At 35.7% G+C, this 22,669-nt stretch overlaps 2 protein-coding genes and 1 long non-coding RNA gene across 7 annotated transcripts in view; 2 read left to right on the top strand and 1 right to left on the bottom strand.

Annotated features, from left to right (window-relative positions):
• Nucleotides 1-144: 144 nt before the first annotated feature.
• Nucleotides 145-22,669, top strand: part of LOC106136553 (fasciclin-3) — a 129,129-nt gene continuing 106,604 nt past the window's right edge. For all 5 annotated transcript variants that reach the window (XM_060953043.1, XM_060953042.1, XM_060953041.1 and 2 more), the window contains exon 1: nt 145-361. The gene's annotated coding sequence lies outside the window, so the exon portion shown is untranslated. The remainder of the gene's footprint in view (nt 362-22,669) is intronic.
• LOC132903801 (uncharacterized) lies at nt 19,744-21,912 on the top strand. The gene is made up of 2 exons (XM_060953010.1): nt 19,744-20,308; nt 21,052-21,912. Exons 1-2 carry the CDS (start codon nt 19,886-19,888, stop codon nt 21,865-21,867), a joined length of 1,239 nt encoding a protein of 412 aa, XP_060808993.1. The 5' UTR covers nt 19,744-19,885; the 3' UTR covers nt 21,868-21,912.
• Nucleotides 20,927-22,047, bottom strand: LOC132903802 (uncharacterized). Its single transcript, XR_009657493.1, has 2 exons — nt 21,911-22,047; nt 20,927-21,021 (listed from the first exon to the last, which is right to left on the bottom strand). It is a non-coding gene; the product is annotated as an uncharacterized LOC132903802 (long non-coding RNA).

Raw genomic sequence — 22,669 nt, 5'->3', positions numbered from 1 at the left:
TCCTTACAATATCTCGATCATAACATTTATTGTTATAAATGATCGAAGCTAAGAATATACGACAAGAAAGCTACACTGTACAAAAAAGTTACCGCAACTGGCAACCCAACGCTTACTTTTTTTTCGGGCGCCAGTCCACAGACATCGTCCGCGGTGAGGCTACGTTTCTCTCTCGCGAGTTCCGAGTCTACTTTTACGGTGATCCTTCGGAAACCGGTTTGAAAGTGCCTGAGGTGTGGCGTGGGCGACCAAGCATCGTCCAACCGTAAAACAATTACGTTACAGTTTAAAAAAACTCATCCGTGCTCGTTTTTGTTACTTCGAAAGTGTTGTGGCCAACATCAGGATTCACTATCTACAGGTAGATAATCATTCCTATCTAAACTAAGACCTTATTTGTTATCTTTTTGTGTGTATTGAATCTGTATTTTACCGGTATATGTATGTAGTACTTCAATATCTTCTGTTTTCATAAAGGTACAAAGAAAGTTAATATTCTACCTGCTATTGTCTGCGGTAGGTAGGTAGGTACTTAGACGGATTCTATTTTTGAATTTATTGTATTCTTTGTCTCGATTCTCATTCTAATAATGTAACAGACTAGGTTGCTTTTGTTTTGTTATAAAAAAAAACGTTCGAGTTTAGAACCTCCTTTTTTTAAGTCTGCTAAAAAAGAAATTCCACTGTTGTGTACGAATAAATAATGTTCAGATGTACTCTTGTCGGTTCACGGTAGGTACCTACCTACCTACTTATTCATACTAATGTTATAAATGTGAAAGTTTATTTGTCTGTTTTTCACGTCAAAATATCTGAACTGATTTCCACCCGTTTTCACCCTGTGGGCGCGGAATCCTAAAATTGTAATATTTTTTTCATTCATTCACGTCTATATCCATTGCGGGGCAGATAGAGCCAGTAGAAGTATTCAATGCAAATTCGAATTACGAAACATAGGTCAAAATCATTATTAAATCAACATCAAAAATTCAGGCTTATAAAGTTGGAATTCTTCTTTTAGGCGATGGGCTAGCAACCTGTCACTATGAATCTCAATTCCACCATAAAGCCAAACAGCTGAACGTGACATATAAGTCTTTTCAAGACTATTGGCTCTATCTACCCCGCAAGGGATATAGACGTGATCATATGTATGTATGAATCAAAAATTCTTTAATGTCTAGTACATTGTTCACATCTTATAAACTTAAAACTTAAAGCTAACTTGATAATGCGGTTGACTGTACTCAAAGAATGAGTCACGTCTTCTTTGTCTTAGTAGGTATCCTTATTTATTTCTTGTTCATCATCTAATATTATAAAGCTGAAGAGTTTGTTTGTATGTTTGTTTGAACGCGCTACTGGTTCAAATTGAAAAAATATTTTTGTGTTGAATAGACTTATCGAGGAAAGCTTTGCGCTATATAACATCACACTGCAACTATAAGAAATAATGGAAAACGTAAAAAAAAAAGCGGGGAAAATTACATCATAGACTCCAGTCTCTCACATAGATCATTATTTTTTAACTGAATGGGTTTACCTTTTTATTTTTTAACTGTGTAATTCTATGTAAATTGCCGTGAGGTTCCCGGCATTGCCGTGTGGTTCCCGGCACCGATACCAAAAAAGAATAGGACCACTCAATCTCTTTCCCATGGGTGTCGTAAAAGGCGACTAAGGGATAGGCTTAGATACTTGGGATTCTTTTTTAGCCGATGGGCTAGCGACCTGTCACTATCTGAATCTCAATTCTATATCATTAAGCCAAATAGCTGAACGTGGCCATTCAGCCTTTTCAAGACTGTTGGCTCTGTCTACCCCTCAAATGATATAGGCGTGACCATATGTATGTATGTATTCTATGTAAATAAAGATTATAGCTGTTTGTTTGACTTACTGATAGAGTTGAGATTCATATAAAGTGATAAGTTGCTAGCCAGTCGCCTAAAAGAATTATATAATCTCCTCTCCCGCTATATATTAACTAGAGGCCACCCGCGACTTCGTCCGCATGGAAACCCTATCAATCCCGCGGGAACTCTGGGATAAAAAGTAGCCTATGTGTTATTCTGGGTCTTCAGCTACCTACATACCAAATTTCATGGTAATCGGTTCAGTAGTTTTTGCGTGAAAGAGTAACAAACATCCATACATCCATACAAACTTTCGCCTTTATAATAGTAGTAGGATTAATAAACTTCTCATAGTCCGGGGTTTTGGTCAATTCTATTTAAACTCAGTCCCAAAGTTACGACTATGCTTTACAGAACCACTGCGTAACATTTTCCTGATGCTGCAAGTCTTGTGGCCACGTCAAAGGGATTCTTATGATAGACTTAATTGTAAAAGATATAAGGTTGATTTTTAAATCTTTTCAGTCTCAAGACGGCGGTAAAAGATTTTTTATTGTAGGTATATTTTTTAATGTAACCGAAAAATATATTTGGTGTGGTTCATGTGATCTTTTAAGATGTTTTTTATTGGTATAGGTACGATAGGAGTACGATAAATACACCGTACATACATACATATGGTCATGTCTATATCCCTTGCGGGGTAGACAGAACCAACGGTTGTGTGTATGTATGTAATTATGTTGACACGTACCGAAGGTTATTACCTTTTTTTCAGATTTATTTTCTACCATCAGTGTGCTGGACTAGAAAAACAACATAGAAAGTGTCCTGACCGGTTATAGTAGGTCTCGTTCTGTCTCGCTCTAACTAATACGTCCTTCTCTTTCTCACGTAGTTTGATCCTATGACAGACTATAATTTTTCGTAGCACAGAGCGTGAAACCCGGTTCAGTTTAAGAGCGTTTTTAAATTCAGACTTACTGTATATATGACACTAGCTGTGCCCGCGACTTCGTCCGCGTGGAATAGTTATTTTAGGCATCATTGAAGCCCTCAGGGATGAATAATTTTCGCCGTTTTTTTCACTTTTTCCATTATTTCTTTGCTCCTTATAGTTGCAGCGTGATGTTATATATATAGCCTAAAGCCTGCCTCGATAAATGGTCTATTCGACGCAAAAATAATTTTTCAATTCGGACCAGTAGTTCCTGAGATTTAACGCGTTCAAACAAACAAACTCTTCAGCTTTATAATATTAGTATAGATCACGCCTCTTCCCCAGAGAGGTAGGTAGACTACATATTTGCAATAACCACGATCCCTGCATACTTCTTTCGCCTCATCCGGGCACTCTTGACCTTATTGCCAACTTGCGAATTATGTAAAGAATAATACGATTTACAAAATAAACATACCTATATTGGATGCTAAAATATTATCGAATGAAAAAATGTGAAAAGAAACAAAAAACTATGGAACAAAAACGCAACGAAATAAATAGAAGACTCTGCGATTTGAAATTGCCAGGCGCTAGGTATTCTATTAAGAGACAGGACCGTATTCTAGGGGCCGGACTCAGCAGAAACTTAAATACGATATAATTTACATATAATAAAAATCTTTAAATATTAATTATTATACAAATTTTAAACTTAACCTAATACCCGCTACAACCTGATCCGATTTGATCAAGCTGCGGTTTTAAAGACTTTTTGTTAAATTGCATTGAATTCTTACACTTGAGCGTACAATTACTCTTAAAGACACGTCAATTGTCTCAGGAGGAACTTGGCAGGGCTTGAAATGGGTTGAGCACCTATCATGTTACCTTCAGAACCCTTTACTGACCTAAAACGTTGTGATCGATGTTGGTTGATTAATAAATATATACGGGACAAATTACACAGATCGAGTTAGCCTCGAAGTAAGTTCGAGACTTGTTTTACGAGATACTAACTCAACGATGCTATATTTTATAATAAATATTTATATAGATAAACATCCAAGACCCAGGCTAATCGGAGAAAGTTCGTTTCTAATCATGCCCTGGCCGGGATTTGAACCCGGGACCTCCGGTGTCACAGACAAGCGCACTACCGCTGCGCCACAGAGGCCGTCATAAATGTGTTTCCAAGATTGTTGGCTATGTCTACCCCGCACGGAATAAAGACGTTATTTAATCTAAATTCAATCATTCAGTTATTCTTCTTAAGCCGGAGTATTTTTGATTAACGTTTATCAAAAAATCTGTACTGAATATTCAAACAGTGTGAAGAAGATACGGTCTATTACGAAAACGATTACATAAATACTACAACACAATAACTCTTTACAAGTATGTACTTGGATGCGCAGACGCAGCTTTCATTCGCACGGGTTCCATTGTGCATAAATGCGTTTTCTTTTTAATTATAAGTTATTTGATTGAAAAAGTACAGTCGGTGGCTGAGAAATCTGCGGGTCAATTTTATAGATACCTATTATAAGTATAGATAGACTACCTGTGCCCGCGACTTCGTCCGCGTGGAATAGTTATTTTGGGCATCATTGAAGCTCTCAAAGAATTTTTTAGATTTTCCCTTTTTCTTTTCACATTTTCGATTATTTCTTCGCTCATTAAAGTTGCAGCGTGATGTTATATAGCCTTAAAGCCTTCCTCGATAAAAGGACTATTCAACACAAAAAGAATTTTTTCAATTCGAACTAGTAGTTCCTGAGATTAGCGCGTTCAAACAAACAAACTCATCAGCTTTATAATATTAGTATAGACTATTAGATTTGCAGCGGGACTCCTCCCCCGTGGGAATGTACTGGAAAACGTTGTCTATGCTTTGTCTGTCTCTTCCAAACGTCATCGAGTACACTCGAGTTGTTTTTAACCCTCGACTGAAAAAGAGGGGTGTTATAAGTTTGACGTGTATGTCTGTCTGTGTCATCATAGCTCACAAACGGATGAAGTGATTTCAATTAATTCATCCGTTTGTGAGCTACCTTATAACTGAACATGGTCACAATGTTTTTTTTTTAAATTACGTATATGGAGTTAGCCTCGAAATAAGTTCGAGACTTGTGTCACGAGATACTAACTCAACGATACTATATTTTATAATAAATATTTATATAGATAAACATCGAAGACCCAGGCTAATCGGAGAAAGTTCGTTTCTAATCATGCCCTGCCCGGGATTCGAACCCGGGACCTCCGGTGTCACAGACAAGCGCACTACCGCTGCGCCACAGAGGCCGTCATAAATGTGTTTCCAAGATTGTTGGCTATGTCTACCCCGTACGGAATAAAGACGTTATTTAATCTAAATTCAATCATTCAGTTATTCTACTTAAGCCGGAGCCTTCAAGTGTTGTGTCATTACTGGCTCTGTCTACCCCGTAAGGAATAAAAACGTGACGTGTGTAGGTACGCTTTCCGCAAGAGGCCAAAATTTTTTCGTTCAAATCCCTAAAGGCAAAATGTTGACTTAACAAGACAAATGGTTTACGCGTTTGGAACAATTAGTGACAGACAGACAGACACACTGACAAACTACCGTCGAGAGGGAAAAAGAGATGAACTCTTAAGATTTATTTACTTACCCCGGGGCGTAGCTAGTGGTGAGGTGCTATTAAACGAATGCCCTCCCTTGAAATAAACTTTTCACGGATTTTTGTTAGACATACATACATAGATACATATGGTCACGACTATATCCCTTGCGGGGTAGGCAGAGCCAACAGTCTTGAAAAGACTGAATGGCCACGTTCAGCTATTTGGCTTAATGATAGAATTGAGATTCAAATAGTGACAGGTCGCTAGCCGATCGCCTAAAAAAGAATACCAAGTTTGTAAGCCTATCCCTTAGTCGCCTTTTTCGACACCCATGGGAAAGAGATGGAGTGATCCTATTCTTTTTTGTATTGGTGCCGGGAACCACACGGCACCCAAGGGAACCACATTGTTAGACATAATGTTTGTTTTTGTAATAAACTAGAAAACATTCTTCAGTGGCCTTTAAATATTGTGTCTAATAGCTCTGTCTATCTCAGAAGGGATTCATACATGATTCTTATAGACAAAGTAACTCAGGTTTCAATTTTCATCCAACAAACCCGCGGGCGAACGCTAATTTATATCAATATGTAAGTACACTCAAATAAATTTACTATCTTTTAACTTACAGTATTAAAAGTGAGTTCTTAATTGAGCAATAAATAATCAGTAGGACAAGAATATTAAAAACTAGCTGTGCCCGCGACTTCGTCCGCGTGGAATAGTTATTTTGGGCGGTCAGGCGGTCACGCGTATTAGAAAGAATGCTGGTTCGCCGTATTAAATGTTTCGCTGCAAATTGCTTATAACGACTATATATCTCAAAACCTATTCGTCTGATTTATATACTGTAAATGGCAATTTTAGTCTACATGAAAAGCCGGAAGTAATAAACATATTTATTTGGATAAGGATTAATACTGAATTAAAGAAAATTGGTTTCAAAACAACTTATGTTTATAATGAAAAAATAATCTTAAAAAATGAACATAAAAGTGGTTATTGTAAGTAAACCTTAAGAGATAGATATATGCTCTCGCGGACTTTTTTGTGGCAAAAAATGAGTACTTCACATCTTTAGTACATTGTTTTACTATATCTTTGTTGGTTTGCGCAGCGTTCGCGTGGAAAGCTCGCAGATGGCCGACTCATTCAACTTTCACCTGCATTGTTGACGTTTCCCGTAGGAAATCCGGGATAAAATGTAGCCTATAGCCTTCCTCCATAAATAGACTATCTAACAGTGAAAGAATTATTCAAATCGGTTCAGTAGTTTCTGAGATTAGCGCGTTTAAACAAACAAACAAACAAACAAAACAAACTCTTCAGCTTTATAATATTAGTATAGATTTAATCTCTAATGATTTAAATGATCCAGTATTTGTAAACGCTAATCGCCGATACAATATGGCGGATTTTTATCTGTGAAATTATTTTTTAGTTATAACGTCTGGGCAGGAATATAAGGTGTATAATAAGTTTTGGTTAACCAAATTCTTATGTCCCATGAAATACCTTTACATGCGTACGAAGTCACAGGCAACGATATAAGTAAACTCCATTCATTAAAAACTTCATAACTTTCAGTAGGTATGCGAATTTCCTCTTATTATTCCAAGACGTTTCGCGTCAAGAATTGTTAATCTACAAAACTTTTTTTTTTTAAACAAACATTTAAATCTTGGTATTGGCACCCCGGTGCAATGGAGCGACTATGATAGATGGCGGTCTGGCTGAAAGAAAATAAAATTAGCAGTATATTGGAGTTTGGCTACCGTAAAAAAAAGTAAAGACTGGGTGCGGTTGATGATTTTGTTTTTTTGTTTCTGCACAGAAATTTACACAGCTAAACAAATAGTACATATATTACAATTTATAAAAATAATAAATACTACATATATTACCGTGTGGTTCCCGGCACCAATACCAAAAATAATAGGACCACTCCGTCTCTTTGCCATGGATGTCTTAAAAGGCGACTAAGGGAAAGGCTTACATACTTGGGATTCTTTTTTTAGGCGATGTGCTAGCAACTTGTCAATATTATAATCTCAATTCTATCATTATGCCAAATAGCTCGGTAGCGGCGGTAATGTGGCCTATCAGTCTTTTCAAGACTGTTGGCTCTGTTAACCCGCAAGAGATATAAACTCAATTATATGTATGTATGTATAGTCTACTGACGATTTCAAATTAGAGTAGACACGTTCGTAGACCATTGGTTAAAAGAAGAATCCCAAGTTATCTTTTTATTATGGTTCAATAAAGAGTCTATCTATTTATCATTTATAATTATATTCGCTAAAACACACATTTTGGAAAAAATATTACAGCACAAATTAAGAATGATGTCCAATCTATTTGTAGGTCGGTTCTTGGTTCTACGAACTCAACATTTTCTCGGCGTCTTAATTTTTAAATTGAGCTAAGTTACGCCGCGACACCCAGCGATTTGGCTCTTTGAAGTGGTTTTAATTAAATGCGCCACTGGCATTCTCTGAGACTTCATCTTTTTAAATATTTTAACATTTTAATTAAAAAATTCAGTTTTACATGGAAGCTTCTAGATTTATGTTTTGTTCCACTGTATTAAAACAAATGACTTGCAAATTTTAAAGATATTATATTTTACTGTCAATTTGAAAGATAATTACGCTTTTTTTGATTGTTTTTTTTTATTATTCTAAAGATATAAATATTCTATAAAAACGAAATTTAATTTGGAAAGAAATGAACAGACCTGTCAGTGACGGCATTAATTAGTAGGTACCTACTGCATTAAGGAACGCGAAATATTTATGTAATATTAAGGTTAATTGAAAATAGTACACTTTATAAAAAGGTGTTTAGTAGATAATAAATGGAGCCAAAATACAATAGCATGAGTTACGCTCATAAATTTTTGTGAGTAATTATTGCCAATACCTACTATATATTTGTATGCTATTATGTATGTATATATATATTTGGTCAATGTTTAAACTCCTTAATACAGACCTCACTGTTTTCTAATTAACTCACTAGAATGTGGAAGAACTAAACCTTTTCTTAAAGCAAAAGGTTGGTTGTTAAATTCTTCATAACATTTGTGAAAATTAACGTTATTACGTTAATAACGTTAGTGACTGCTCTTTGTTTCGTGTGTGGTCTATGGTATGCTTCGGTTTGATTTGTATGTCATACTTAGAAAGATTAAGTACTAATAGGAATTATCACTCTTCAGTTTTATTTATCTTTGCTCGAAAGATACATTTATGGTTTATACGTATCTATTACTGCTTCTATGTCTGTGTGCAAATCTTGCAAGTCTAGTAATGATTTGATTAAAGTATAAAAATATTTTTAAGGCTAAGCGGAGTCTCTCAACAAACAGTTTCCATCAAAAACATAAAAAACAAATCAATATTATTTGAATAGCGAGTTCTTATATCATGAGTTATTTTTAATTCCGCATAACACTGGCCATAAAAAGCAAAGACATTTGCATATTACTAGCCACGCGCCGCGTTGTCGTTTGACAGCTTACGTCATAAAGACATTTGAAAAGAGAACGTTTGGTTCCCGCGTTTGTCATACAGCTGTTGTGAAACTATAGCTATTGCTATTGCTTGGGATATAGAGCAAAGTAAAATACGTGAAATATCAAAGTTATCTGATGTAGTAGCCAAAAATCTGAAATGGAGATATTTCGCATCGTTATGAAAGTATTTCGTAGGTGTGAAACTATGTGTCATGACTACGCTGATAGGTATTTCCATATCTAGTCATTTCATGAGTTAAATAAATTAAAAAAGGAATGTCAAAAGTTCTTACAATGAAGAAGTGAATTATGCAGACTTATTGGTACCTACTTAAAATTTAAAAAGGTACTTTTACCTACATACTTTTAAAAATAAATGAATTTGAGGTGCCTAACTTTCAAATTCCAATTTTAAAAAGTGAATGATTGTTCTTACCCGCCGGCCACAGCTGTGAATGAACGATGGATTGGACGAAATGCCCGGAGTCCAAAGCCGTGAGGTTGGGTATTTTAAAAAAGGAAGAAAAATCTTTCTTGTCCGTTGTCACAGATGGTGTGAAAAATGCATTATTTACGTGCGAATAAATCCACAAGATTATTTGCAAGATGAAACTATGATTTAAGTCTCCAGTTTTACCATAATGGAGAACTTGGATTTTTTTCTTTTTGGTGATAGGCTAGCTAGCAACCTGTCACTTTTCAGCCAAACATAGACTTTAAAACATAGAATTTAAGATATGGCGAATGGCTCTGTCTACCCTTTACATATATAATACTTATACATCATCATATATCTTTACTTTATACATATCACGCCTATATCCCTTGTGAGGTAGAGAGCCAACAGTCTTGAAAAGACTGAATGGCCACATTCAGCTTATTGGCTTAATGATAGAATTGAGATTCAAATAGTGACAGGTTGCCGGCCCATCGCCTAAAAAGGAATCCCAAGTATAAAAGCCTATTTCTTAGTCGCCTTTTACAACATGGGAAACAGATGGAGTGGTCCAATTTTTTTTTCTATTGGTGGCAGGAACCACACGGCACCTAAGAAACAGTATGGAAAATTAAAGTAAGTAAGTAAAGACACCAAAAAAGAAAACACAGTGTAAGTTACTTAATCTATTTTAATTTCAATTTTATAACACCTCTCTTTTCGCGTCTGTGGTTAAAAATGACACATCAATGTCGGACGCTAGTCACGGTATAAATGGCGTTCTGTTCAACCATGCTCCGATTCCCACAGTTGACGAAATACGTCATCAGGTGCACGTCGCTTACTTATTATGTGCTCATTTTATTTTGGCCAGTAAAAAAAAAATGGCGGCCATAGACAACGGAGCAGCCGGTTGGCAGTAGACTATTTTTTTTTTAATCATTTTTTCTATGGCACAATGATGGCATTGAGATTCAAATAGTGACAGGTAGCTAGCTAAACGTTTCATTTTAGTCTATTCAAGACCATTGGCTCTGTCTACCCCGACCTCAACATAGATCTGATTTAAATTTATACATACATACATATAATCACGTCTAATATCCCTTGACTGATAAGCCACGTTCAGCTATTTGGCTTTAAGATAGCATTGAGATTCAAATAGTGACAGGTTGCTAGACCATTGCCTAAAAGAAGAATCCCAAGTTTATAAGCCTATCCCTTATTCGCCTTTTACGACATCCATGGGGAAGAGATGGAGTGGTCCTATTATTTTTTTATTGGTGCTGGGAACCACACGGCTATTTAAATGCAATGAGAGAAGATAATTTGTTCCTCCCAAAAATATACGACGAAACAGTTCACATTACAATTGTCACCAAAAGACCATCAATCTCAATGTTTTTTCCAAGCAAAGGGTAAGAGAAATCTAACAGTAATGGCGGCCGACCACAGACAAAATTACGAAACTTAGATTGCGTCGGTCAGCTGTCATAGACAATTTTCCGAACCGCTGCGCGTTTGGCGGGAATTTGCGAGTTTTTAGTCTGTGCTAACTTTCTGGACGGGTTGATGAGAGGTTCTGCTTTGTTGTACTGCTTTGAATGCTCGCACAAGTGTAGGTACCTATCTACCTGTAAACATACATACAATCACGCCTCTTTCCCGTAGGGGTAGGCAGAAATTAAATCTTTCCACTTGAGAGTGTGATCATTTGCTTATATTACATTTTCCGAATATCCTTATCTGCGACTGACCGCTTAACCTGACCTTATGCCAAGAGGTATACATAAGTCTCTCTCTCGTTCCCATCAATGTCGTAAAAGGCGACTAAAGGACATGCTTATATACTTAGGATTAAGTTTTTAGGCGATGGGCTAGCAACCTGTCACTACTTGAATATTAATTCTATCATTAAGCCAAACAGCTGAACGTGGCCTACCGTCTTTTCAAGACAGTTGGCTCTGTCTACCTCTTAAGAGATATAGACGTGATTATATGTATACATTAGCAGCATTTGAGCGATACTTCGTTCCCGTGGAACTCTTAAATATTTTGGCTGTCTCGGTGCAAAGTTATCATCAAAGTTTTTGAGTTAGTTCGTCATATAGCTACGATTAAACTCGTTTTATAAAATTGAACTGGGTTTGTTTATCGTAATTAATTAAATTGAAACTTTCAAACCAGTTTCATATCAATTTCTGTCTGTCATTATATATTAATGTAATGTTTCTTGACAAGGAATGCCTCTTCGTTAAAATTATCTCATTTCCGTTTTTCATATCTTATAAAACTTGCAACAAGTTCAACTGAAAACCAAGAAAAAAAATTTATGAAAAAATTAAACAAAGACTTCAAAGTTCATGAAAAAGCCAAATATAATTTACAATAATAAACAAGTGTAATTTGTCAAAAATAATTTTTCAAATCGGATTATAAATATAAAAATAAATAAATTATTATACCGGAGTATGCAGTAAATACGTAAAAAAACATACGATTTTTAAAAATTAAATTCATACTCGTACAAATAACGAAACGAAACGAAAATCTTCATCACGGACACGGGACAGACAGACAGACAGTGTCACGTTATTAGCCTATGGCTTAAAAGAAAATTTTGATGTTTATAAGTACGTTATGTATATTTAACTTGATATAATTTTACTATAACCACGAGTAGACAAACAGATGGCACAGACTAAGAATTTTGTTTGTCAAGAGGACTTTAAAAGTATTCCACGCCAAAAAATTGCGTCGCACAAAAAAAAACAAAGTTCGGCATTCAAATAACGCGCTAAAAAATTGTATTGCAAAAAAAAACAAACAAAGTTCTGCATTCAAATTTTCTATTCCACTTGCAATATCCATTGAGTGACACGCTCCTTGGCCGGCTGGCAAGGTTAAAGACCCGGTAACGGTTACCGTTAGTTCTATCGCCGAGTAAAAAGTTTGCACAATACTCGGTTATACTTCGTTGTAACCCCGATTCCTGATGCCAACCAGTATTTGTACTTGTATGTAATATTATAAAGCTGAAGAGTTTGTTTGTTTGTTTGAACGCGCTAATCTCAGGAACTACTGGTTCGAATTGAAAAATTATTTTTGCGTCGAATAGACCATTTATGGGCTTTAGGCTATATAACATCACGCTACAACTATAAAGAGCAAAGAAATAATGGAAAATGTGAAAAAACGAGGAATATTATTCAATGTAGCTCAAAATAACTATTCCACGCAGACGAAGTTGCGGGCACTGCTAGTATATTTATAAAACATAATTTTTTTACATATACTAATTGAAAATATAAGTACAATGTAAATAACAATATAAGTTGTCCATTTATTAAAATTAATTTGTAAGTTTTTAATTGGACGACAAAAACTTTATTGTTTGTATGTATGTATTACTTTATTTTAAGGTAAAATATCGTAATAGCTTATTTACAATTGTGAATCCCCAATTTGCCGAAAACACACAAGATTCAACTTTTCCGATAAGCCAAGGACCTCATCGAGATATCGGTAAACGTTCATCGATTATCGATTAAGACTTCCGATTATACGATAAGAGTTTACCAAGATCGAGTTAATCATCTCTGTTTTTTTATTTCAGGTAAAAATCGAGTCATTTAGCGTTCAGAGTAAGTTAATTACCGAGCTGAAGTCTTACATCGTTAAAGTTTCATACAAACATAAAATCACGCCTCTTTCCCGGAAGGTAGGTAGAGACTACATCTTTCCACTTGCCACGATCCCTGCATACTTCTTTCGCTTCATTCATAACCTTTTTTCATGTAAGCTTGTCGGTTTCGAGTACCTTGACCTGACCTTTGGTCAGGACGTCTCGTATAGCCAAGAGTTTTGAAAAGACAAAAATTCAATTCAAATAATGAGAGGTTGCTAGCCCATCGCCTAAAACATACAAAAATGTCATGTTTGCTGGATGTTGTAACATGGTATGTTATTGTCAAATTTCTAGGCCCAAAGGTCTGGGCTATATACTATATATCAGTCAGTCAATCAATCAGTTTCCTCTTTTATATTTAACATACATACATATACATATAATCAAGTCTATATCCCTTGCGGGGTAGACAGAGCCGACAGTCTTGAAAAGACTGAATGGCCACGTTCAGCTATTTGGCTTTAAGATAGAATTGAGATTCTAATAGTGACAGGTTGCTGGCCCATCGCCTGAAAAAAGAATCCTAAGTATATATATAAGCCTACCCCTTAGTCGTCTTTAACGACATCCATGGGAAAGGGATGGAGTGGTCCTATTCTTTTTTGTATTGGTGCCGGGAACCACACGGCACATATTTAACCAGGATAAAAAAGTCTTCTTTCTTTAGTAACGGTTATAAAAACGAAAAAAAAAACGAACTGTTACTACGAAGGCCAGGCCGGCGATACGCGAAAACAAAAGTTACAGTTCAAATCAAGGTTGTTTGAGCAATTTAAATGTTATTTTGTAACTAATGTCAATTAATTGCTTTAAGATAAGTCATTAACCTCTTTTGTTATTCACGGTTTGTTTATATGTACTAGCTGCGCCTCGTGGATTCTCTCCGGAGGAAATTTTAAAGATAAAAAGTACGCTGTATTGTATTAGAGGTTATATTCTACCGTTTTGTCGAAATTTCATCAAAATCCGTTCAGTAGATTTTGCGTGAGAGAGTAAGAAACATTCGTGTACACAAAAGTAAAGGGTCGTCCTGATAAAGGGTCAGGTCAAGAGTACCCGAAACCGCCGAGCTTGCATGACTCTTCATGCAAGCTCGGCGATTTCGGGTAGTTATGAATGTAGATGAAGCGAAGGAAGTATGCAGAGATCGTGGCAAGTGGAAAGAGGTAGTCTCTGCCTACCCCTCCGGGAAAGAGGCGTGATTTTATGTATGTATGTATGTGTACATAAACTTTCGCATTTATTATGTTAGTAGGATTTGAATTTGAGTAACTAAGTAAGGCTATTAATTTATTGCACGCGTTAGATTAATATGTTGTAGTTTTTATTTGTCATTTCATAATTTTCATACGTATAATCACGCCTCTCTCTCGGAGGGGTAGGCAGATACTACATGTTTCCAGGGGCCATGATCACTGTATACTTCTTTCGCTTCATCCACATTTATAATTCTCTTCAAGCAAACACAAACACTTTAATTTACTATATTATTGCGAAATTTATTGGTTTTTTTTTTTTCGCGGGATTTTTGGTGTCATATTAATCAAAAAAAAAATGTAATAAAAACGTTTAATTACTATTTATTCTATATTACAAACATCGAGCTCAAAGATCAGACCGAAAAAAAAAATTGAAAAAAGAACTCTCTCGAAATCTGTAGTCCTTTCTAAACCAATATGGCGGGTCAACAAAAACCCCTTAAAACATGAGTCTTTCTTTTGAAAACGTGCTTAAGCGGTGGTCACGTAGTAATTAAACAATTGATCTTAGTAACAGACGAACAGACATGCTTGATAGGGTATAGGGGACAGTTTGAGGTTAATAAACTGTTCTAGTACCTACATAGGACGCTCCAGTTTTTAATAAGAAAAGAGGTACGGTTTGGAGAAAAAAAAGCAAATGGCGGAATTATTTTTGGAATATATCGCGGAAATGTTTTTTTTTTTAAATTGGATTAGTCATTTGTCCTCCGTCTCACCTGATGGTAAGTGACGTTGAAGATGAAGAGTGAGAGGTTGCTAGCCCATCGCCTAAAAGAAGAATCTCAAGATTTAGAGTTATTTTGCGAGGTAGCAAAGTATTTAGACGTGGATATACATATGTATGTATATATATTAAAGAAAATCATTAGCCAACACGCACAATTAAACGAATGGACGATGTACAAACACAATTGAATCACGAGATCTGGAACAGTGATAACGAGTAAATTGAAGGACTTGTGGCGTTGTGGTTAAAACGCAGACACTCGTGGTCCTAGCTTCGATACCCGGATCAAAAATTTTAGATGCCTCCTAGATGGTATTATGTAATTTAAAAAAAAAACTCAATAATTGTAATGAGTTTTTTTTTTCATAACATAACATTTTAACTTATTTTATTTGTATTTTTATATTAAGATTAATTAATTGATTATTATTTTTAAATTTTGATTGCGATTTGATTTTTTAATTTAATATTGATTTAATTTTATCTATTTGATTTTTAATTGAAAATTGTATATGGATCTTTGTTGTCTGAAATAAATGAAATTTATTATTTATTATTTATAACTCCAGATAACGTTATAATTTGACTTGATGAACTCAAAATTATACTACCTTTTTGAAGTCGGCTAAAAGCATAGACAATACCGTAGAGGCAGCAACATTAAACTCTTTTAAGCAACCATTAGTGCGAAGGGTGTCTGGCACCATTAGTTTGCTATAGACGGTGGAACTTGAGTTATTTTTTGTATAGAGCAGACTGTCTTCAATATAAATAAATATACGGGACAAATTACACAGATTGAGTTAGCCTCGAAGTAAGTTCGAGACTTGTGTTACGAGGTACTAACTCAACGATACTATTATTTTATAATAAATACTTATATAGATAAACATCCAAGACCCAGGGCAAACAGAGAAAGTTCTTTCCTCATCATGCCCTGGCCGGGATTCGAACCCAGGACCTCCGGTGTCACAGACAAGCGTACTACCGGTGCGCCACAGAGGCCGTTAGTTCAATATTAAATTGTTAAGAGTATAATTAGTATTGCGATTCGATGCGGTGTCGACGTGGCGCGTGATACAGATTTTTCAGTCGTTTCGAGAACGTTGGCTCTGTTTAGCCCGTAAGGGATAAAGGTGTGATTATATGTATGCATGGCTTACAATAAATTAGTATTAAGGGGTATTACGCTTAAGTTCTTTGCAATAAGTATAAAAATACTTAAATAATATGAGGTGCCGTGTGGTTCCCATATCTTTCCCATGAATATCGTAAAAGGCGACTAAGGGATAGGCTAATAAACTTGGGATTCTTCGTTTAGACAATGGGCTAGAAACCTGTCACAATTGAAATCTCAATTCTATCATTATGCCAAACAGCTGAACGTGGCCTTTCAGTTTTTCAAGACTGCTGGCCCTGTTTTCCCCGCAAGAGATATAGACGTGACTATATGTTTGTACAATACAATACAAATTATCTTTATTGCCCATAAAAATAAAATTACATATTATATGTAGTAGAATCATACATTACGAATATATGTATGTATATACATACATTTTTGATTGTGGTTTTTTTGTATATACATACATACATATGAGTTGAAGAGAGAGTGAGAGAGCATGAGTTTAAAACATTGCTCTCTTGCTTTCTCTTTCACCCCATTTCCTCAAGTCTACTCCTGTATTAAACTTCAATGTGTTGTTAAACATAATATTGATTTACACAGAGTTTGATTGTGTTTTTTTTTTGTTTCACCGCCTTGGATGGCAAGTTTTGGCGTTATCAACATACCTTAAGTTATGTTATTAATTTATTTTCTTTTAATATAATAGAGTAGATTTATTTTGACACAATAAAATTACATAGGTACATAAAATCACGTCTATATCCCTTGCGGGGTAGACAGAGCTAACGTTCTTAAAAACACTGATAGGCCACATTCAGCTGTTTGGCATATTGATAGAATTGAGGTACGAAAAAAGAAATCACAAGTTTATAAGCCTATCCCTAAATCACCTTTTACGACATCAATGGGAAGGAGATGGAGTGGGTCTATTCATTTTTTTTATTGGTGCCGGGAACGACACGGCATCACCTCACCTCACCTCATCACTTAAATTATATTCTATTACCGTTTCCAATTTACTTTGTATCACGCTGCAACTATAAGGAGCAAAGAAATAATGGAATATGTGAAAAAAAAAACGGGGAAAATTATTCATTCTCGAGGGCTTCAATGATGCCCAAAATAACTATTCAACGCGGACGAAGTCGCCGGCACAGCTAAGAGATATATATAGCTAATAACCTAAGTATTCAGACTACTTCCGTTTTCTTTTTAAATTTTTCACTTAACTAACGATAATGGCTTGCTTTCTCAGAGCCATTAAAGTTATTGTGAGGAATTGTCTGTATATATGTGGGTCGGTTACGACATAACTTTGTGTCTTACATGTTAATGGGGTTGTGGCATAATCAGCATTGTACTTAGCTTTGTGTATAATAGTACATACATACACATCTATATCCCTTGCGGGGTAGACAGAACCAACCAGTCTCGAAAGACTGAAAGGTTCCACAGTATGGCTTGATGATGGAATTGAGATTCAAATAGTGACAGGGTGCTAGCTCATCGCCAACTACCAAGGAATACAAAGTTTATAAGCCTATCCATTAGTCGTCTTTCAAATTCAAAATATAAGTTGTTCAGCCTGTTAAGCATTTTCGATTAGCGTATAAAAGTCCTTAATTAGAAAAGGTAAAGGGTCAGGTCAAAAGTACCCGAAACCGCCGAGCTTGCATGAAGAGAGTTATGAATGTAGATGAAGCGAAGGAAGTATGCAGAGATCGTGGCAAGTGGAAAGAGGTAGTCTCTGCCTACCCCTCTGGGAAAGAGGCGTGATTTTTTATGTATGTATTATGTATGTATAAAAATCGAAGATCTGTAACACATGATGCAGAACTATTACAGATCAGTTTAACTATGAAACCGAAATATGAAAAAAATTGGAAGATCTGGATCATGTGATGCGGATGCCAAAGATACCAGCTACTCTGTAATATGTACGGAAATTTGAGTAAATTTAATAACCTTAACCTTCGTAGAATATAACAGAATAGATTTATTTTCAAAATTGGATACAAGGTAGGTATCACTTATTGACGTCACATCACTTAAATCTAATTATAACTACTACCGCTTCCAAAGCGCGTGTGTAGAAGAAGCGGCGGAACAAACTACACTGCAGCATTTTCGTCGGACGTCAATTGACAAATATAGATCTCTATATTCTATAAGCATTCCCATTACACATGTAGTTCATAAATTTTATTACGATTACGTGCGGACAAAACGAAACAAAAAAAGTCATTAAATTATACACAAACGAGTGGTAGCGAAATTGGATCAAGTCGTGACCACGCCGTCACGCACGTAGACGTTAAAAACTACTTACAATAAAACACCCCGGGGGTTGGCTGATAGGAAAATAATGAGTCTTTATTGGAATACATGAGTCTGAATTGTTAATAGATATTTTTGTATTTTTTTTTTTATTCAACAGTTAGTTACCTATAATGTTAACTTTTATATTAAAAAACTAGCTGTTGCCCGCAACTCCGTTTGCGTGTTATTGAAAATACGTAATTAGTTCTACATTCATTCATGTTTTTTAATATAGACAATGTGCATTCGTCCACGATGTAGTTTTAAGAGATCTTTATTTGTAAATTGACGTCCGATGAAAATGCTGCAGTGTAGTTTGTTCCGCCGCTTCTTCTACACAATTGCGCTTTGGAAGCGGCAGTAGTTATAATTAGATTTAAGTGATGTGAAGTCAATAAGTGATACCTTGTATCCAATTTTGAAAACAAATCTTTTCTATTCTAAAGAAATGGAGTGGTCTTATTCTTTTTTTTTCCTTTTTGCCGGGAACCACACGGCACAATATGGCATCATATGTATATTCGAAAATTCTTCATCTTTAGAAATCGCCTCAATTTTTAAGTGCGCAGTAAAGAGTAAATTCATTGTTACAAAAAGCATTCTAGTTTTCTTTCAGCGAAATGTAAACTCGATGCTAATTTCTGTGTTGTCTACGTGACTCAATGTTGATGCTTCGCCGACTAGAAATTCAATATTTTCACTTCGTAATTCTTTGTGTTCCATATTTATATTTCAGTTGTAACTTTGAGTAACATATAGTTTCAGTATTGAAAGTATTACATACATGTATACATTGTCACGTCTATATCCCTTGCGGCGTAAACAGAGCCGATAGTCTTGAAAAGGCTGATAGGTTCCGTGCATCTGTTTGGTTAAATTATTAGAATTGAGATTCACATAGTGACAGGTTGTTAGCCCATTGCCTAAAAGAAGAATCCTTATCCCTTAATCGCCTTTTACGACTTTGATGGGAAGAGAGATAGAATGGTCCTTTCCGTTTTTCTATTGGTGTCGGGAACCACACGGCACATCCACCACGTTGACATAAAACAACAAGTGTATTGTATTTGGATTGAGAAAATTAATCGCATAAAAAAACATCAGAATAGTAAATAATTAAAGAGAAACAATAGCGCGATCTAAATATAAACAATAACAAACAACGCCATCTAATGACAGGTTGTGGAACTAATCTTAACTTGTAAGGAACAATTTTCAAAACTTATCCACGACTGACTAAGGTTGTATTCTTGACATTTGTAAGGCCGGGTCCAGACGAGTGTAACGTGTAATGTAAGATTACGTGTAATTTAGTATCAACAGTGTGGACGGCACACGAACTAAAGCGAATTGTGAACGCGAAAATATTTCAAAAGCTGTTTCCACTCAGTTGCTACGAACATGCCGAATAGGAAGGTCGTGATAGCTGGTGCGGCTTTTATTTTCATGTATTTACTAACTGAAGACCGCAAAAGTCGGAAGCGTCGATGGTGGAAAACTAATTTGTATAAAAGAAGATCTTCTTTACTTGTGGAACTAAAATCTCAACATATAAGTGGTCAATATAAAAACTTTACCCGGATGTCGCCTACTGACTTCGAATATTTGTTAACAATCATTGCGCCTAAAATATCAAGACAAGACACTATAATGAGATCTGCAATTTCGCCGCAAGATAGACTGGCTCTAACACTAAGATTTTTGGCAACAGGAGATTCATTTACAAGCCTTCAATACACCTTCAGAATTTCAAAACAGTCAATGTCTTGCATTGTACCAGAAGTTTGTGAAGCGATTATAAAAGCATTGAAAGAAAACATTAAGGTGAGTTTTACATATTTTTATTTATTTATTAAAATAACAAATTAAGCTATTGTATTAAGTACGGTAAGCAAAATTAAAATTATTCCAAAATTAAAATTAGAAAGTTGAATCAAATTGTATCTTCAAATCATGTAGTACAAAATTTATTCTTTTCAAATCAGGTCATTCACAAAGTCTACATCTTCATATGAAGTTTGAGATAATTCTGAGGGAACAGGTGAAGCATATGGAGCAGTAGGCCCTGAAGTAAGTTCTGAGCGATTAGACAAAGAAGGTGGTTCATTGCAGTATCTTGATGAAGGAACCGAGCCTGTTGTATACCCACTGTAATTGAATGCCGATGGATAATAATGTTGAGAAAAGTTAGTGCACCCTTCATCGGCTTTGAATATTACGTCCATTATTGCTCGCTGCACGGCATTTTTAGTACTTCTGTTATATTGTTGCATCTTGCTGCATATAAAATTTGAAAAGAAAAGGGTTTCACTGTCAAAATTGTTTGGATTATTGTTCCGGGGTTCAGGAGTGGGACTAGAAGCAGCACTCTTAAGCAGGCCAAGAGCCTCCGAAAGCATACCCATTTTTTTATTTTCGTCTGATTTCTTTTTTTTGGGGGCCTGACCAGTTGGTGATATAAATTCTGAACTGTTATCAAACAAACTGTTATCATTTTCGACACTTGTAGATGCACTCTGTTCCGGTTCATTTGTAATCTGTAATTAAAAAGAAATTCATTGTTTCAGCTGCCAAAAACAGAGTCAGAATGGATCCAGATCTCAAACAGATTTGATGAATTGTGGAATTTTCCCCATTGTGCCGGAGCCATGGACGGTAAACATGTCATTCTCGAGGCTCCGGTACATAGTGGCACAGAATATCGTAACTACAAATCTAATTTCAGTATAGTGATGTTTGCTTTAGTAGACGCGGAATATAATTATAAATTTCTGGATGTCGGATGTCAAGGCCGCATTTCAGATGGTGGAATTTTTAAGGAAACTGAATTATATAAAAAACTAGAAAATAATTCGTTAAGATTGCCTGCACCTGAAGCACTGCAAGGTAGAAACAAAGTAGTACCATATGTTTTTGTAGGAGACTCTGCCTTCCCTTTACAAAACAATATAATGAAACCCTATCCAGGAGAATACCCCAAGGGATCGCCGCGAAGAATTTTTAATTACCGGTTAAGCAGAGCTCGCAGGATTGTAGAAAATGTATTTGGTATCACAGCATCTGTGTTCAGAGTTCTACGAAAACCTATGCTCCTTCAGCCCAAAACCGTGGAGACTATAGTCATGGCTATTGCACACTTGCATAATTTTTTGAGAAACACGGATTCATCTAAAAACTTGTATGCACCCCCTGGCTCACTTGACAGCGACCAAAACGGAAGATTATGTGAAGGTAGTTGGCGGAGAGATTGTGAAATGTCATCTTTACTACCATTGAATAATGTACCTAGAAGAGCTGCCTCAACGGCAAAACAAATTAGGGATGAGTTTAATGACTATTTTATGAACGAGGGTACAGTTTCTTGGCAGAATACATATTGTTAAGTTTTTTTTATCAAGTCGAAGGAAACTAGTTCAATGCAGTTACCTCTGTGTTGCGTCGTTTCCTTGGATTATTTCGATCTCCTAAAAATGCCAGCGCCTCGTAAGCAAACCATGTACTTTTGTACGTTTCATCCCCACCTGTAAAATAAATTACAATAAATAAACAATACAATAGAATATAGTACATATATGTATAGTAAAATATAGTAGAATATAGTAATATAGTGGGTATACAATAGAAGTAATAATTGTACTAATAGCAAGTAAGTGATAATACCGTAAAAACTAAATTAATAAATAAAAGTGTGTAATATGTAAAGCAACATAAATTTATAATAAAACATACCTTTTCCGGAACTATGGCTCTTCTTTACTTTTCCTTTTTCTCTTCGATGTGAAGCAAGCAAACTAATCATTTTGTTTTTGCATTCTTCTACATCTCTTTCCAATGAATGAGCAATATCACTCCAAGCATCGTGTTTCAGATTTTTTTTATAGTATTGCGGGTTTTTTGGATCCCAAATAACAGGTTTTTTTTGATACAAACTAATAAGTTCAAGCGATTGTTCGTCACTTCACATCATGAACGTACATACGACACAACCGTCACGAACGCCGTCCAAACGAGCACTGCGAGCGTCTTTGTGTTCGCGCGAAAAACCGACAGCCGATGGATCAACCCCGAGCGCCGCGCGAGCGTTACATGTAATGCTCGTAGTGCCGTCCACACGTAGAATTCGTGTTACATTACACGGTGGATTACATTACACGTTACACTCGTCTGGACCCGGCTTAAGGCCTG

This window comes from Amyelois transitella, chromosome 30 (genome assembly GCF_032362555.1).
Source record: "Amyelois transitella isolate CPQ chromosome 30, ilAmyTran1.1, whole genome shotgun sequence".
Classification (NCBI taxonomy): domain Eukaryota; kingdom Metazoa; phylum Arthropoda; class Insecta; order Lepidoptera; family Pyralidae; genus Amyelois; species Amyelois transitella.
The sequence above is the reverse complement of the archived record's forward strand: the minus strand, read 5'-3'. Positions and strand labels throughout refer to the sequence as shown.

Bases quoted from the DNA above. Each gene is read 5' to 3' on its own strand.
- LOC132903801 (XM_060953010.1), top strand. From the start codon at position 19,886: ATGCCGAATAGGAAGGTCGTGATAGCTGGTGCGGCTTTTATTTTCATG. The intron at 20,309-21,051 runs GTGAGTTTTACA...TCATTGTTTCAG, and splicing joins CATTGAAAGAAAACATTAAG to CTGCCAAAAACAGAGTCAGA.